Source organism: Ilyonectria robusta (genome assembly GCF_021365365.1).
Source record: "Ilyonectria robusta strain PMI_751 chromosome Unknown BGZ61scaffold_42, whole genome shotgun sequence".
NCBI classification, from domain to species: domain Eukaryota; kingdom Fungi; phylum Ascomycota; class Sordariomycetes; order Hypocreales; family Nectriaceae; genus Ilyonectria; species Ilyonectria robusta.
The window spans coordinates 1-14,523 of NW_025764476.1; the positions used below are offsets into that span (position 1 = coordinate 1).

The 14,523-nt window shown below is 49.7% G+C and overlaps 7 protein-coding genes across 7 annotated transcripts; 5 read left to right on the top strand and 2 right to left on the bottom strand.

Annotated features, from left to right (window-relative positions):
* The first annotated feature begins 69 nt into the window (after window positions 1-69).
* On the top strand, window positions 70-1,843 carry BGZ61DRAFT_433641 (uncharacterized protein). The gene is made up of 2 exons (XM_046243924.1): window positions 70-543; window positions 592-1,843. Exons 1-2 carry the CDS (start codon window positions 102-104, stop codon window positions 1,767-1,769), a joined length of 1,620 nt encoding a protein of 539 aa, XP_046095473.1. The 5' UTR covers window positions 70-101; the 3' UTR covers window positions 1,770-1,843.
* Window positions 1,844-2,049: 206 nt separating this feature from the next.
* Window positions 2,050-3,852, top strand: BGZ61DRAFT_485955 (fungal-specific transcription factor domain-containing protein; the record flags this gene model as incomplete). Its single annotated transcript, XM_046249788.1, has 3 exons — window positions 2,050-2,281; window positions 2,332-3,768; window positions 3,821-3,852. 3 exons carry the CDS (start codon window positions 2,050-2,052, stop codon window positions 3,850-3,852), a joined length of 1,701 nt encoding a protein of 566 aa, XP_046095474.1.
* A 605-nt stretch (window positions 3,853-4,457) lies between these two features.
* Window positions 4,458-5,442, top strand: BGZ61DRAFT_403929 (uncharacterized protein). Its single transcript, XM_046243117.1, has 2 exons — window positions 4,458-5,226; window positions 5,284-5,442. The coding sequence occupies exons 1-2, from the start codon at window positions 4,512-4,514 to the stop codon at window positions 5,349-5,351; spliced, it is 783 nt and encodes a 260-aa protein (XP_046095475.1). The 5' UTR covers window positions 4,458-4,511; the 3' UTR covers window positions 5,352-5,442.
* Window positions 5,443-5,537: 95 nt separating this feature from the next.
* On the bottom strand, window positions 5,538-7,225 carry BGZ61DRAFT_485957 (major facilitator superfamily domain-containing protein; the record flags this gene model as incomplete). Its single annotated transcript, XM_046249789.1, has 4 exons — window positions 5,538-6,490; window positions 6,560-6,820; window positions 6,878-6,929; window positions 6,989-7,225. 4 exons carry the CDS (start codon window positions 7,223-7,225, stop codon window positions 5,538-5,540), a joined length of 1,503 nt encoding a protein of 500 aa, XP_046095476.1.
* Window positions 7,226-8,073: 848 nt separating this feature from the next.
* On the top strand, window positions 8,074-9,091 carry BGZ61DRAFT_465547 (uncharacterized protein). The gene has a single exon (XM_046247592.1). The coding sequence runs from the start codon at window positions 8,097-8,099 to the stop codon at window positions 8,970-8,972; it is 876 nt and encodes a 291-aa protein (XP_046095477.1). The 5' UTR covers window positions 8,074-8,096; the 3' UTR covers window positions 8,973-9,091.
* Window positions 9,092-9,332: 241 nt separating this feature from the next.
* On the bottom strand, window positions 9,333-11,026 carry BGZ61DRAFT_594082 (fungal-specific transcription factor domain-containing protein; the record flags this gene model as incomplete). The annotated part of the gene is made up of 4 exons (XM_046256823.1): window positions 9,333-9,368; window positions 9,453-9,738; window positions 9,789-9,855; window positions 9,925-11,026. 4 exons carry the CDS (start codon window positions 11,024-11,026, stop codon window positions 9,333-9,335), a joined length of 1,491 nt encoding a protein of 496 aa, XP_046095478.1.
* Window positions 11,027-11,881: 855 nt separating this feature from the next.
* Window positions 11,882-13,021, top strand: BGZ61DRAFT_370752 (uncharacterized protein; the record flags this gene model as incomplete). The annotated part of the gene is made up of 4 exons (XM_046242046.1): window positions 11,882-11,986; window positions 12,038-12,273; window positions 12,342-12,688; window positions 12,762-13,021. The coding sequence occupies 4 exons, from the start codon at window positions 11,882-11,884 to the stop codon at window positions 13,019-13,021; spliced, it is 948 nt and encodes a 315-aa protein (XP_046095479.1).
* Window positions 13,022-14,523: the final 1,502 nt, after the last annotated feature.

A 14,523-nucleotide genomic window follows, 5' to 3' on the forward strand; every position in this document is an offset into this window, starting at 1 on the left:
CAACGTTCATGCTGAGGGGTCCACTTTGTCGTCATTTTCGTGATTAGCAATTCGCCTTCACTTTAGCACCAACACACAGAATCTTCGAATATCGACGCCTCATGGCCATGTCCAGCGCTACGGTCACGCCCTCAATGCGAGCCGTCGGGTGGAATGTTCACTTCACCATAGGAAATGACGAGGATCCGGGCGCCTTCGCTGGGATTTACCAAGCTGCGGGGAGCGACTTGGTGACCTTTCGCCACGTTTGCGACGAACTGCGCCTCTGCTTCGAGCTCCCAAACGATACGGTGCGCAGCGAGAGCGGCGACGACAATAATATTGATCCTTGGGCTAGAATTGCGTTCGCTTTGGCTGACCATTTCGACTTTCCGAGCCCATCACCGCTCTCCCCATCCTTCGTGACAGAAGAACACCTTGATCAACCCGTACCGAGTCTCCCACCACTACGCCCCAAGGAACAAAATGTCCTGAAGTACCACCTTGTTCGCCACAAGCGCTGTGACCTCCCTTCTAGTTCACCACTAGATACTCATCTGCAAGGTCGGTCTTCTGTCGCCTTGGTCTCGGACTGTTACTAACTCGTCTCAGCGAGATGCGCTCAACACCTTCCAAGTCCTGTCCGCCGTCGCGATTCTCGATACTTGCCACCGAATAAAACACCTTCCGATCCAAGACTTACGATTATGCCACTCCGACGAAGGCTTAAAGCACGCTCTCAGTCCCCCCGAAAACGATCGGCATCCGGCTCTACTTCACCCAGGAGGGACGGTTCAGACAACGTGGACGATGGGGAATTCGACAACATGCTTGCGCCTGCTAGCATGAACATAGACCTCGAAGAGGCTAAGAGAGTCAGGAACGATTTTAGGTCCTCGTGTCTCAATAGAGCCACTACTTGTGCCGTCTCTGGCGAAGGAGAGCCATGGTGCCCAGGTCCGCCAATCGGCCCTGGCGTACAGGCCTGCCATATCGTCCCTCCGCAACATTACCATCTCTACCCCAGCGCCAACACACACCACATTGATGACGATACACCTGTGGAGGATAGTCCGCGTCGCCTTCGAGAAGCATGGCAAAACACATGGAATCCCAGGAACGCCATTCTCTTGATGAAGCATCTTCACGAATTTTTCGACGCACGACTCTTCTCTATTCATCCCCACACGCTCCGCATTCGTGTGTTTGTACCATACAACGCCCTTGCTAGATTCAACGGTCAGAAGGCATCGGTACCTGCGACGACCGATCGGAAGGCACTCCGATATCACTATGAGATGTGCTGCATCGAGAACATGGCGGCTGAGAGGCCTAATTTGGATGCTGGCTCGCCTAGCACAAGCAGGATAGCTACATCTGGGACAGGCACGCCGTTTAGTGCAAGGACTGACCTCCCCGTGACACCAAGTTCGACAGGCACACAAATGGAGGCTGGTATTGGGAAGACGGGCGACCCAGCTAAGAGATCGCGGTCAGCGCGGTCCGACCAAAATCAGCCAAAAGATGCGTCTGGACAAGACAACTTGGCGGAAGGAGTAGGATCGGTGTTATTAGATGACGTGAGAGGGCGTAAACGCAGGCGATTGGATGACTGCCAGGTTCATGACAAAACTTCTCCACAGCATGACCGGTTTCACCAGGATATGCTGGAAAGTTATATCACGCCTCTCAACAATCGCGAGTTCTTGGCAGATGTGGATTGGGAGTTGCAAAAGTTCCAGGCACGCCAGCTTTCTGCTCAGAGTTTCAAGGCAAGAACGGACCCTTAGTATTATACTATCGCATCGCGAATCAATATTATAGAGGTCTAAATTATCTATTGTCAAGAAACTTAATTAGCAAAGGATGTCTCTTGTTTGTATTATCCGCAACCCCCCACTTTCTTAGTCATCCAGCCCGGCCGGATATTCAGAAGAGGACGAGGACTGTGACTACCCCTCAATCAATCCTTATCGGCTAACTGTGCTTCCTGGATCGTCCGTATCAAAGTCCCTTCTTCAACCAAAGCCTCCATCCAACCGCAGCCGCAACTACTTCCCCCCCTGCACAATGAGCGCGGTCGTCGCGCCAGGAGAGGAAGCCCCCCGAAAACATACCCGGTCCCGGACCGGCTGCGTTCGCTGCAAACGACGGCGTCAGAAATGCAACCAAGAAAAGCCGAGTTGCGGAAGATGCGTCGCTGCTGGGAGTCCGTGCAAATACGAGATCAAGCTGAATTGGGGTGGGCGGCCTTTTCAGAAGTCGTCGTTTGGCAAGTGTCTCGAGAATGTCGAGAAGCTGGGTATGTTTTATCGCTTGCGTGGTGTTGCAAACAACTGACCGAGTGTGAAGATGATGTTGGGGGCGGTAATGGCTTCATTTATTCATTGGTCAACCCTTCTCATAAAAAGGATGAGGATTTATCGAACTCTCAGACACCGTCGAGGAGTTTTACCATTGATCTTGAAACTACTCAGATCAGCCTTTCGCGAGACATGACAATAGGCGCGGTATTAGGGTCCGAAGTCGTCCCCAGAGACTGTCGCCTGGAACCTAACTATACTGGGGATATGGATCCCAATTCGCTATACATCCCTGACACCATCTCTGCCGCTCTGCCACACTCACTAGATCACACCTCCTTTCTCCCGCCAATGGTTCGCTACCTGTTACAATTCTATCTCACAGAAACAATGCGACTCACAGTCCCAAGCGCCTACGCCCGGACCGAGATATGCCGCTTCGTCGTGCCGCTGTCTCTGCAGGAGCCCTGTTTGCTCTACGCTATAATGGCATTTGCATCGATCCACCTCAAGGCCATGGGCAAGTTACCTGGAAATGCAGAAAAGGTGTATGATACTATGCAGCGGAACAGCATCCGACACCTTCATCATCAGCTGGAAAAACGCGATCCAATATCCAGAGCTGTTTCTTTGGCGACGGCGAGGACGCTCTGTCAGGCGCAGATCTACGGTGGAAAACCATCTTGGCGGGCCCATCTCAACGATGCACGATCCATTCTACAGTCAGCTCACTTCCGAAATGAGCCAATCGGCAGCTGTTCTTGTGGTTCTATAAAAGAGTTTCTGTCCAGCTGGTACAACAACGCAGAAGCATTGGCAGCCCTAACTCCGGTGGGGCTACTGAGTGGCCAGCTCGAGGTAAATTGCCTCACAAACGCTCCCTTGTACTTTGACGTATTCGGCGGTGTTATGTCCGACCTTCCGGATCTCTTTAGGGAGGTCGGCGCTTTGGTGAAAGAGCGTCGTCGTCGAGCTGGGCCTCGCACCCAACACGCAATCTTGTCTGAGGGCGATATTGCCGCTGAATCAGACGCGTTAATACGGGAGATCCATTTCAGGTTGGAACGTGACGCCGTTGAGAATCTCAGCCTTAGCCCACAGATCCTTGCCCTCTCCACAAACGAAATTCAGGATTATGCCTTGAGCAATGCGGGGTTCCTATACACTGCACTTCTGCATCTTTATTGTGGAGTCCAAGGTCTGGCTTCTTCAGCACCAGAGGCGCAATTTTGCGTCGAGCAGATAATAAGGTGTGCGGAAAGCATGAATCTCTCATCAGGATTGTCACCGAGGGTCCTGCTTGTTAGCCCACTGTTCACCGCTGGGCTTTGTGCAATAGGCCCTGCTCGGGAGAGCATCAAGTTTGCATTGACAGACATCGGGCAGTGGATGAAGACTCCACATCTAATCAAGACGTTGGCCCTTTTAGAGCAGATTTGGCTACAGTTTGCTGGCGACTCCGAAGAGGATGTTTGGTCTTGGTTTGGTGAGTTGTAATTTCTGATCCATGGTGGTATTCGCCGGCTAACCTGTCACAGAAAGAGTCAACTTTGACTTTCTCCCTTACTAGCTTATGGGAATAATGTGCGATTATTTTCGATGCCTCGATGCATATTCATGACACTTCTCCTGTATTTATCAAGACATGGCCGTTGGAATCAGCCTGAATTCATAATTTGTGAACTAAGCAGGGCTTACTTCGCTGTGCCCCTCTTCACTGCAGCCCTCGTATTCCGTAGTCGGCTGTGCCTGCAAAGACGATGGAGCTAGCCAATGAGATGGATGTGGCCCAATGCCAAGACTTACGTGCACACCTCGTTTAGATGAACCGGGCATGTGAAGTGCTCGCAACGAATAACTCAAGATTGATGACGGGGAGGACCGTATTGTCTGACAGTTATTAATCTGAGACGTTGTATCGCACCGGATATCAAGAAGTATCCACCTTGTTCTCACGGTACGTTCACCATCCAAACGCACTGAATTTTGGATAAGGAAATCTTACCCACGCCGAGTGCCAAGAGTGCCAAGAGCTCAGCCTCCTCAGCTGAACCCAACCCTTGTATACTCTCCTCCGTCAGGCACTCTGCATTCTCTAAGCCACCTAGTAATTATCCTCTTATCAGTATAAAATCACCATCATCGCCAACTCTATTTGAACGCTAATGAGGTACCACTGCACTTACTGGATGTGAATAGTGTCCAAAGATTAACTAAACCCGGCATAAGATGTCACACGTATCTACCCATGACGGGAAAGATGACTTTCCCCAGCCACAGCCCTTGGAGGACCTCCCGGCCTACGAAACTGCCCTCGCCGATACGCCGCCGAGTCGAAATGACATTCACGTACCATCACCTAGTCAACCACCGACCTTTATTCTCGACAAATGCGCCATCCACGCCCTCCTTGAACCCGATCGCCTGCTGTATGAGCTGAGCAACCCTCCCTGCCAGGCCACAACCAGCATCTATGGAGTCGAAAAGATCCGATACAAAACCTCCGAGCGGCAAGGCGAGGTCAAGGTTAGGTCTCGCGTGGACCACATTTACGACTTCCACAACAACTTTATGAGCCTCGGCATGCGTGACGTCGAAATCCTGGGCAAGGCCAGTTCGAAACGTGTCTACCCCAAGGTCAAGATGTCGCAGGGCCTTGGGCCGTCATCCTTCAGCATCAAAGACCACTTCAAAGTTGAGCAGCCCGTCCTAGATCGGATGCAGAGCGGGACGGAGCTAGTTTGGAAGGACAATAGCGGCGTCGACATTGCGCATGAAACGCTAGTCGACCGCGACGAACAGGGCAACGTGACAAGACTGCCTCAGCTGAAGATGAAAGTTGTTCTTGAGGAAAAGGACCTGGATCTGTTGGTGACGTGTTGGTGTGCTCGACTGTGGAAGGAAGCTCAGAAGGACCTGGCTGAACCCTTCAGTTGGGACAAATGTTGGTTGCCTAAGCGTATGCAAATTTACCTGATTGCTGACAAGATTCTATGTGTAGTCAAACGATATACTACGGCGACGACAAGTACTGGGGGGTGGAAGCTACGCACACTTATGAATTCATAGTCGAGTGCAAAGTACCTGGTGGGGATCATACCCTCACTGAATACGCTGTTGTGTTTCTGCAGCGAGCGTCCTTTGGAATTTCCATTCATTGATACATTCTTATTTCTCTCAAGATAATATAACTCAAAATGTGCTTGGGCTCTCCTGTTCCGGTCCATCATCTCAAACGACTTCACTTTTTGCTATCTACCGATCTGTCGAAGATTCACTCTCAATTGTCCCTAGAGCTAGGAGATCTCTTTCAGCCTTCGTGCCCGGCTTCTTGGGCAACAGCCACAAGAACACAGGTACCAATGCAGACAACAGCGCAGCAGCGCCACAAAATGAAGCCATCGTAGTGAAGCCAAGAATATGACGGGAATCGGAACTAGGCCACAAGTAACTTCCGTATATCATAGAGAGGTTGCAAAATGAGTTGATAAATGCAATTGCGACGGATCGTTTCTTGGTAGGGTACGAAATGCACTCACTTGCCCAGTTGAGAATCAGAGGCAAAGCGGTGTATAGTCCTCCAATAAAGAGACACATCATGACGTACTTGACGACCGCGTTTGAGACAAACAGCGTGGTGAGACAGGCTGCAACAGCAACCAAATGCAGGCAGGTGAGATGCCACCGCCTATCCTGTGACTTGTCCGAGGTGTAGGAGAAGACGAGCATAGAGATGGCTCCAGTGATGTATATCGGCACCGTCATCCACTGGGCGGTGACTTTGGTGTACCCAAGAGTCTTCAGTATTGTGGGGATGAAGTAGGAGATGGTGGTGCAAGTCCCGTTCAAGTTGTACAGGACAAGAAACATCCAGGTCTTCCAGTCTGCGACAACAGCTTTAAACGCCTGTCTTGACGTCAAGGTGTTGCTGTCCAGTTTGACGTTGATGTTTTGATCATACATGATCCGGATGTGCGCGAGTTGGCGTTGCTCGGCTGTGAACCTTCGCGAGTTATGGGGGTAGTCTGGTATGGCAAAGAATAAACATACGGAGCAGAAGACGGTGATGAGGCCTTCAATAAGGAGGAGCCACCGCCAGCCAGCCATGCCTCTCGCGCCGTCGAGACTCCTGATGATGGCTCCAGCCATGATACCGCCCAGAGCCGGAGCAATACAGCCAGCGGTATAAAAGATGCAAAATCGTTTGCCTGCAGACATTATCAAGTCAGACGGAAAATGATATAATTGGGGGCTTCGGAATCGACTGAGACACTTACCGACTTCTTTCTTGGTGTACCAGCAAGTCAAGATAAACAGCGCACCGGGGAACATGCCGGCTTCCACGCAGCCAAGGAAGAAACGCCCGACAAGAAATCCTTTCAACGACTTGGATTGCGACATTCCGGAGACTATGCATCCCCTGCAAAATACAATGATGGATAGGTAAATGGAAGGTCTGATCTTGATCATAACCAAGTTGGAGGGAACTTCGAAGACAAAGTAACCGACGAAGAAGACCCATATGAACAGGGAGTATTCTATGGGTTTGTGTGAGTATGGTTTTGATTCGTTCGGGAGGAATCAGAGTTATCTACCATTGTCGGTGAGGCCCAAGTCCTCACTTAGTCCAGCGGCATTCGCGTTTGCCTAGTATTGCATTAGTCTCGTTATCTCAGCAAGACTTGAAACATTTTGACACAACTCACAATATTTCCCTTGTCCAGGTAGGCGAGGATGTACATCCACCACAGACATGGCAGTAGTATCATATCGATCTTGCGGACAAGACGTTTCTCCTCGGGCGTGTCCGGAACATAATTCCGGAGTGCAAGGGCAAGCTCTGGATCTTCTGAAACAACTCTAGAAGCTGAAGGTTCATTACCGTTTGACAGTGAATCTATTTTAACTTCTCCAGTCGACTTCTCCGCTATGCCACGCATCATGTTTCGAGATCCAGTAGAAGGTGGCGCTTCTGGGTCAACAGGTACTCTTCTATACTCCGCTATGCCCTGGACATTGACAATCCAATGAGTCAAATTAAACAGAATAAGCTTAGTAAAATAAGAAGATTAACGTCTATCCCGGTGTTGATTTATAGTGAAAAGTTTTATCAGCCAAGAAGCGAGCGATATCTGGGCTCATCCATAATTGCTTGCTCGCTATTGGCTGGTTATTCACGCAATTGGGGGGTCGCCTAAAATTGGGGCGGGGAGTCCATCAAGGTGCTCAATGTAGCTATCATCCCACCTCGTAAAGAAATCAGGACCAAATATATATGGACAACTTATCCGACGAATCCGATAGGGCCTTTAATGGGACTGGGCCATTTTTACTGGAGGTGTCTTGCCTGTGCCCATAATCCGGCAAATATGAGGATATCTTGGCATTGGATTCATGACCCCACGTCTATCAGAGGCATACAGGGGGTACGACTTGAGGTCGACGACGCAAAGAATAGCGCCGCTGTGTGGTGTGTCATTTGTAATTCTTGGACCATACGAAGAGGGAGAGGGGCTAGCGAACGACAGGTTTATGTTCCAATCCCAATTAAAGTCGTAGCACTGAGGCTTCGGGATATGGCTCGAGTCCAACGCGGGGAAGTGGACTGGGCTGAGTTCGTGTGACCAGGCCTTTTGTCGATAGCAACCAACAGCATTCATGGACGCTCGGTAAATTTAGATAAGCTTAATAACAGAAACGCATTGCATTAAATCTACGCCTAATGCAGATAGGCGTCTTGAATTATGCAGCGCCACTCTCTGCATGGCGGCGTTTGGCAACTTCCCTCCGTCAAACAATCAGATAAGCGTGACGATGGCCACCTTGGCCGTAAACAGAGCCGACGCCTTGAGGAACGAGTTTGCGTTTCTTCCATACAATCTTCCCAATTGTTTCGACACTGATGAGAAAATCACCGTCAAGTGCACCGCGCACTGGAGCTACTGCGGTCCTCTTCTCCGCTCATCCCCATCAGAGCTAGATTTACCCCTCCCGGCCAACTTCTACCACTTCGCAGCGGCGACGTTTACCGGCCCGCTTCTTCCCAGACTGCTCCCATTTCTGGAGTTTGTCAACGCGTTTCTGCTGGCGAGCGGCCTTGGGCACTACCTCCTCACCATCCGCGCCACGACATCGACGCACGAGTTTGACCGGCCGCGATGGCACACCGACGAGCTCTTCTTCTCCGATCTCAGCCCCGGCAATCTCCCCGGGACTCGCTTGGGGTTGAAGTCGAACAATGGCCGAAAGAGAAGTTCTGGCGGTGGGTCCGGCACCAATTGGAAGATATGCACGACACTTCTCGGCCCGTCGACTCTCTTCATCCCGTTAGAGCATCAGTCTTCAACGCGGGGGACGCAGCGTCGCGCTCGCGAAGCCGCAAGTACAGACCACGTGTGTCTCTCGATCCGATGCGTCGGGTGTGCTTCTGCCGCGGACAGTGTACGGGAAGAACTGGCCACCAATTTGGCGAAATTCGAAGTCAAGGCAGCGGGGTTTGGGGAGTGTGCGTTGTTCCGCGTTGGTAAGGAATCGGGAGCCATGCACTCGGAGCCTTGTATGAGCTGCAGTGAGAACGGGAGGATCTTTATTAATGTTGTGCCGGGGACAGAAGAGGAGCTTAGTGGTACGATGAGGAAGTGGGGGATGGAGTTTCCTAGACAGTGGTGGATTGGTGGTTACGCTATTTAGTACTCTTGTTTTGTGTAATACCAAAATTGAGAATCTTGTTGTAGGGTAAGGCCATTTAATTTTGTCTTAGATGGGTTATATTATCGCAATATCATACATTATAGTAATACGCGATGAGGCGCATTAGCTAGCGCCAGAAGCGCCCTTCACTCGAATATTTGAATACGTTTCTTGATACCTCGGTATGCATTCTAGTTTCCTATTGTGCCATAAGAGCTTATTTGGTGTTGAAGTTAAAAGTACTTGGTTGTAATGACTCTGGTTTCAACAAGTCAAAAACTGGTCTGTCACTACCGAGACTTTGAAAAGTATCAGCGAATACCCTAGAAGCCAAATTATTTAGCCTTGGCATGTTTCCCATTAGCCCGTGAGCAATGTGCATGTAATTAGAATTGGCTGGCATCGATAATCGTTCAGCGAGCTTAATGTGTGTTAGCAGGGTGTCGATTCTCGATAGAACTTATAACTTGCCTGCCTCACGTTCCCTACAGCTGAGCCCTTGACCGTTTCGAATGCTCCAGTAATCAAATTGGTCTGTCCCATATTCTCTGTGTCTCCGACGGCGTTCTTGGCGATCTGTTCGAGTACAGTAACCCCGGCCAGGAAGTTTGCGAGATCACACCCATCTTCGCGCTTCATTCTCTCAACAAATCGCGCAAAGGATTCTATGAGACTGGCATCGGACTCTGCAAGTGGTCCAGAAGGGTCTTTGAGAACCTCCGCGAGGAGCGTAATGGTCGCACATAATGGGTGCGGGAGAAATCGCCTGGACATTGTTAGCGATCCTTATCGCTCTAAGATGCACTTTTTTCCTACCATAGATCTGCGAATGGAAGAGCTCGCACGTGTTGAAGAAGGGAAATTGTGGCCCTGCAAGCCTCAACTGAGAGTGGTGTCAAAGATAGCGCCTGGGGTTGAGGGCTCCGTCCGTCTAGCGTAATTGGTAACTTACTTTCCAGTTCCTTTCGAGCCTCGTTTACTAGACTCATACACCTGAATAATGTGACATGTAGCATAAGAACTGCCAAGCCACCTGTTGCAATACCGCATCCGGCATCCGGTCGAAGTTCAGCTGGCATCCTGTCCTTCCAAGCGTTCAGCTCACGGCGCAATTCCAACAATTGGTTGAAATCACTCCTAGGATTAGACAGACAACTTTCTGCCTTGGACTCAATCATCAACAACTCGATTCTCAAGATGAAGAGATTTATATTCCCAGTGCAGTCGGTAGCACCAGAGCACTCCACGTCGCCTGGTGCGCTCTTACTTGGAAGGCCGACCTTGTACCAGTCCTTGTGTAGGGTTGATGGCAATCCAAGATCTGTGCTTGTGGTCTTTTCCATCAGATGCGCCGCCCAAAACACACGCCTCCTTTGCTCGGCTTCAATAGGATTCACCTCGTCGTCTGGTTGTTCTAGGTGTAGCCCTAAGATGTGTATCATTCTCATCGCTGAGTGAAGAAGAAGTGTCATTGTCCTGTTGTCTGTAGTTCCACTCAGGAACACGGCCATGATGAGGATTGCTTGCACAGACAAGACACTCGGTTCGCTAACCAAAATGTCCTGGTAAACAGAAAATGCATTTTTGAAAAGCCCCCAAGAGAAATCTGAGACGGCTCTGAAATGGCTGTTGACTGTCTTCCACTGGACCGCGATAGCTACAACCGTGTTCAAGCAAGCCCGCCACGCAGGATCATCGTACTTATCGTTCACGGGGAAATTCCTGTGGCACATGGCCACCAAAGATGGCCCGTGAAAGAGTGGAAGGGTGGTATTAACCTCCTCGAGGAAGACATCAATAAACAAAACAACTTCAGCCTTGGGAAACATGGGGACGAATAGCTGACTGTGACAGAATGGGTCACCTGAGATGTTGCTTCTTCGATCCTTCACCTTGTCCTCAGTCAGCCGCATGACTGGGGCATCTGGAAGAGCGGTCTGAATCGAGATCCCTTGATGGCCGCCTTGGTTTGGAATATTTGCCATGCCGATAGGTGACGTAACCGCGCCGCCAAGGGCGGGTTTCGGCACAATCGCGATGAATCCATCTGTCATGTCACTGCTCCTGGCTTGGTTGCCTGGTAGAGGAGGTGGAATCTTGAGAGACGATTCTAATTCCTTCAGCCGCTTCTCAAGTGTTTGACTACGCTGGCTTCTGCAACACCTGTTAGTTCCATGACACGACATTGCTCGACGCTTGGATACAGACCTTGGACCGGGGCGATTATTGTCGCGCGGATCACGAATACATTCCAGATTCCTCTCTTTGCAACGCGAGCACGGTTGTTTGCTATCACACCGTATCTTGGATGTGCGACAGCGATTGCAAGCCTTTTTTGCATTGTGAATATTAGGTTCCAACATGGGGTTGTGATGGCTTACATGTTCAACTCGATCAAAAGTCCGCCGCCGCGTGACCCAGCCAATAGGAGCAGCGTCCATTGAAATAGATTTGGGTGAAACCGGGCTAGAGCAGGCGCAGACGAGCCGACACTCACGGTATAATCGGTCCGGGCTTGAAAGAGAAAATACGGAACGGAGCCTTGGAGGAATCCGGCGGTGGGCGAGCTTATTTACGTCTCCGCAGAGATGATCCTCCGCACTGCAGCTGCTTTGTCACCGTCTCGGATGTGGGTCCATTTCGGATGTGGGTCCACCTCGGATGTGGAGTCTCGGCCGGAGCGCTCGACCAACCCGATGACAAATGATCTAAGCTACTTACGCAACGTTGGTATGGCAAGTTTCGTGTAGATGCGTTGAACGATTGCTGTATCTTTGGGGTATAAATACGGATGCCCTTTCGATTCGGTTTGAAGAGCCTCTCAACCCAAGCATTTCATCACTGCATCGCCAACGAACCCTTACAACGTCTCATCTCATCTATCCACTCAATCTCCACAACTAGCCAAAATGGGAATCATCGCTGTCGCAGGAGGAACTGGTGGCGTGGGCCGGGCCTTGGTTGAGGCCATCATTGCTCGAGGCAAGCATGAGGTCAAGATCCTTAGCCGCAAGGTATTGTCTTCCACCCATCGTGCCGTGCCGTGGCTAACTCATTCCATGTAGCCCAATGATACTCTGTCGGAGGAAGTTGGGGTCCCTATCATAGTTGTTGACTACACCAGCGTCGATGCTTTGAAGAAAGTCTTCGAGGACAACAGCATCGAGACGGTCATTTCGGCGCTCAGCACCATGCCGGAGGCCGGCGTTCCGCCCGAGGTCAACCTGGTTCAGGCTGCCCAGGCCTCCAAAGTGACACGACGATTCGTCCCTAGCAACTGGGGTGTTCCCACAACCGGGGCGTGAGTATCCCCTCACCATTTTACTGACCGTGCTTTCGTGTCTAAATATGGACTAACATGCGTTTCAGACTTGTTGCAAAGATTCCTACCACTGGGATGAAGAACCAAGCCATCGATGCGCTCAAGAAGACCGATTTGGAGTACACGACGTTTTACGCCGGCTTCTTCGCCGACTTTTTCACGGGCCCCAGTATTAAAACGTATATGACGCCCATGATCTTCGTTCTGGACTTGGCACACGACACTGCTGCTATTCCAGGATCCGGAAACACGCCAGTGTGCTTCATTCACACGTTCGACCTGGCCAAATATGTCGCCCTCGCCCTCGACTTGGAAAAGTGGGATGCCGAGTACTACGTGATGGGAGACAAGTTGAGCTGGAACGAGTTTGTCAAGCTTGCTGAAGCTGCTAAAGGTTTGAATCCGCAAACTCACCAGACATGTGATGAGAATATCTGGCTAACTGCTGCCGGCGCTCGGGACTGTAGGAACGAAATTCAAGGTCGTCTATGACAGTGTCGAGGACATGGAGAATGGCAAAGCGACTGAGCTCCCCGCACTCACCAAGGCCCTGCCCTTCATTCCTATCCCCAAGGAAGCGCTGCTTGCGTTCTCTGCAACCTTTGGGCTTCTGTGGGAGCACGGCATCATGGACTTTGATGAAGAAACTGCCTTCAGCAGCAAGTATCCTGAGGTTAAGCCGCTGAAGATCAAAGACGCTTTGGAAGCTGCTGCGAACGCTTTGTAATATAGATGATATTCTTAGGGATGAGGTACTTATCAAACTTTGGCCTTGGCAACTGTGACGTACATAATGAAAATGCAGTAAATTCAAACATTATGTTACCTCATCCAGGGATATATAAATATATATATCTTACAGCAATTGTAGGTGCTATAGCTGGAAACGAAAAAACGCAACACTTCCAAAAGATCTATCATTGCAGATAATTAAGATGTCTTACTTTTCGTGATGATGAATTAAAAATACAGATTCTACTATTAGAAAGAGAGCCATTGGAATGCCGGATATTTTGTGGCGGGGTGGAACTCTTAGAAGCAGGAAGGGACGTGGCATGGACCAATGTCGCTTCGGTCTATGAGTAAGAGGCAAGGACTTTAAGAAGCAAGTGTATGCCCACCAACGACCCCTCAAAAAGATTTCTTTGCACACATATCTCCTCTTTAACGGCGAGCATCCTACATTGTCTTTTGCCCAAACTAAAAATAAAATAAAAATAAAATAGCATCTCCCTTATTCCAATATTCAGCGCAAAGAACCAAGGGTAAGGCTGTTTACGCATATCTAGCACGCGGCATTCATCAAACGGTGATATCATCTAGTGCGTTCTCAATCTTGCGCCAAACGACATCGTCGAAGTCGATGTACTAAATATATCAGCTCTCGATTTAGGAACACCAAAGGCCCTCGAGGATGCCGGCCTTCCAAGAGATAACTATTCCTATATCGAAGTGCGAAACCCACTTAAGCATAGACGAACCACAGCCGATATACCAGAATTGCATCTACGTGCACGGCAAAGTTACTTTTTGCCTGAATAACTACGCCGATCGCGATTTCTTTTGCCACCAGCCTCAGCGTGGTTACTGGGCCGATTCAATGGCAGAGTTAGGTTAGGTTGACTTAGGATTAGGCTGACTTAGGGTTAGGCTGACTTAGGGTTAGGTTTTATGTATCATTTTGGTCGTACTGTCCGAGATGGATTTAAAAAGCATTATTATGTTTGCCGAGGGAGCCGACGCAAGGCTTCCTAATGAAGGCACTACTGCTGTAGTTTACGGCAAATAAATCTCCCAAGTCTATTCGAAAGTCCTCGACCACTGCGAGTTCTGACATGATGGGGATTTTAATCCTGTACTGGAGTGTCTTTGGAAAATAAACTGCAATCGGTGAATATTGTACAAGTATGATTGTGAGCAATGGGAACTAGAATTATAGCCTAGTAATTCTCCAAGAAGAAAGGGTGATTAAAATACGCTTGAAACAAATTCCAATCGACGTCTCTGGCTTACAATCATTTAAATCAGACCAATATCGTGAAGGTCGCTTGTCCAGTTTTCTGATCCCAGCAAGCCACTAAAAAGAGCATCATCTGACTCCAATGAGTCAAAAATATTATCCAGGTTCGTGTCGTGAATGATGGACGAATTTGAATGTTCACCGACTGATAAGACTTGCTCCAGATTCCTTAAGTCGTCTACGGGAGTGCGATTCACTAGCTGCTGTCA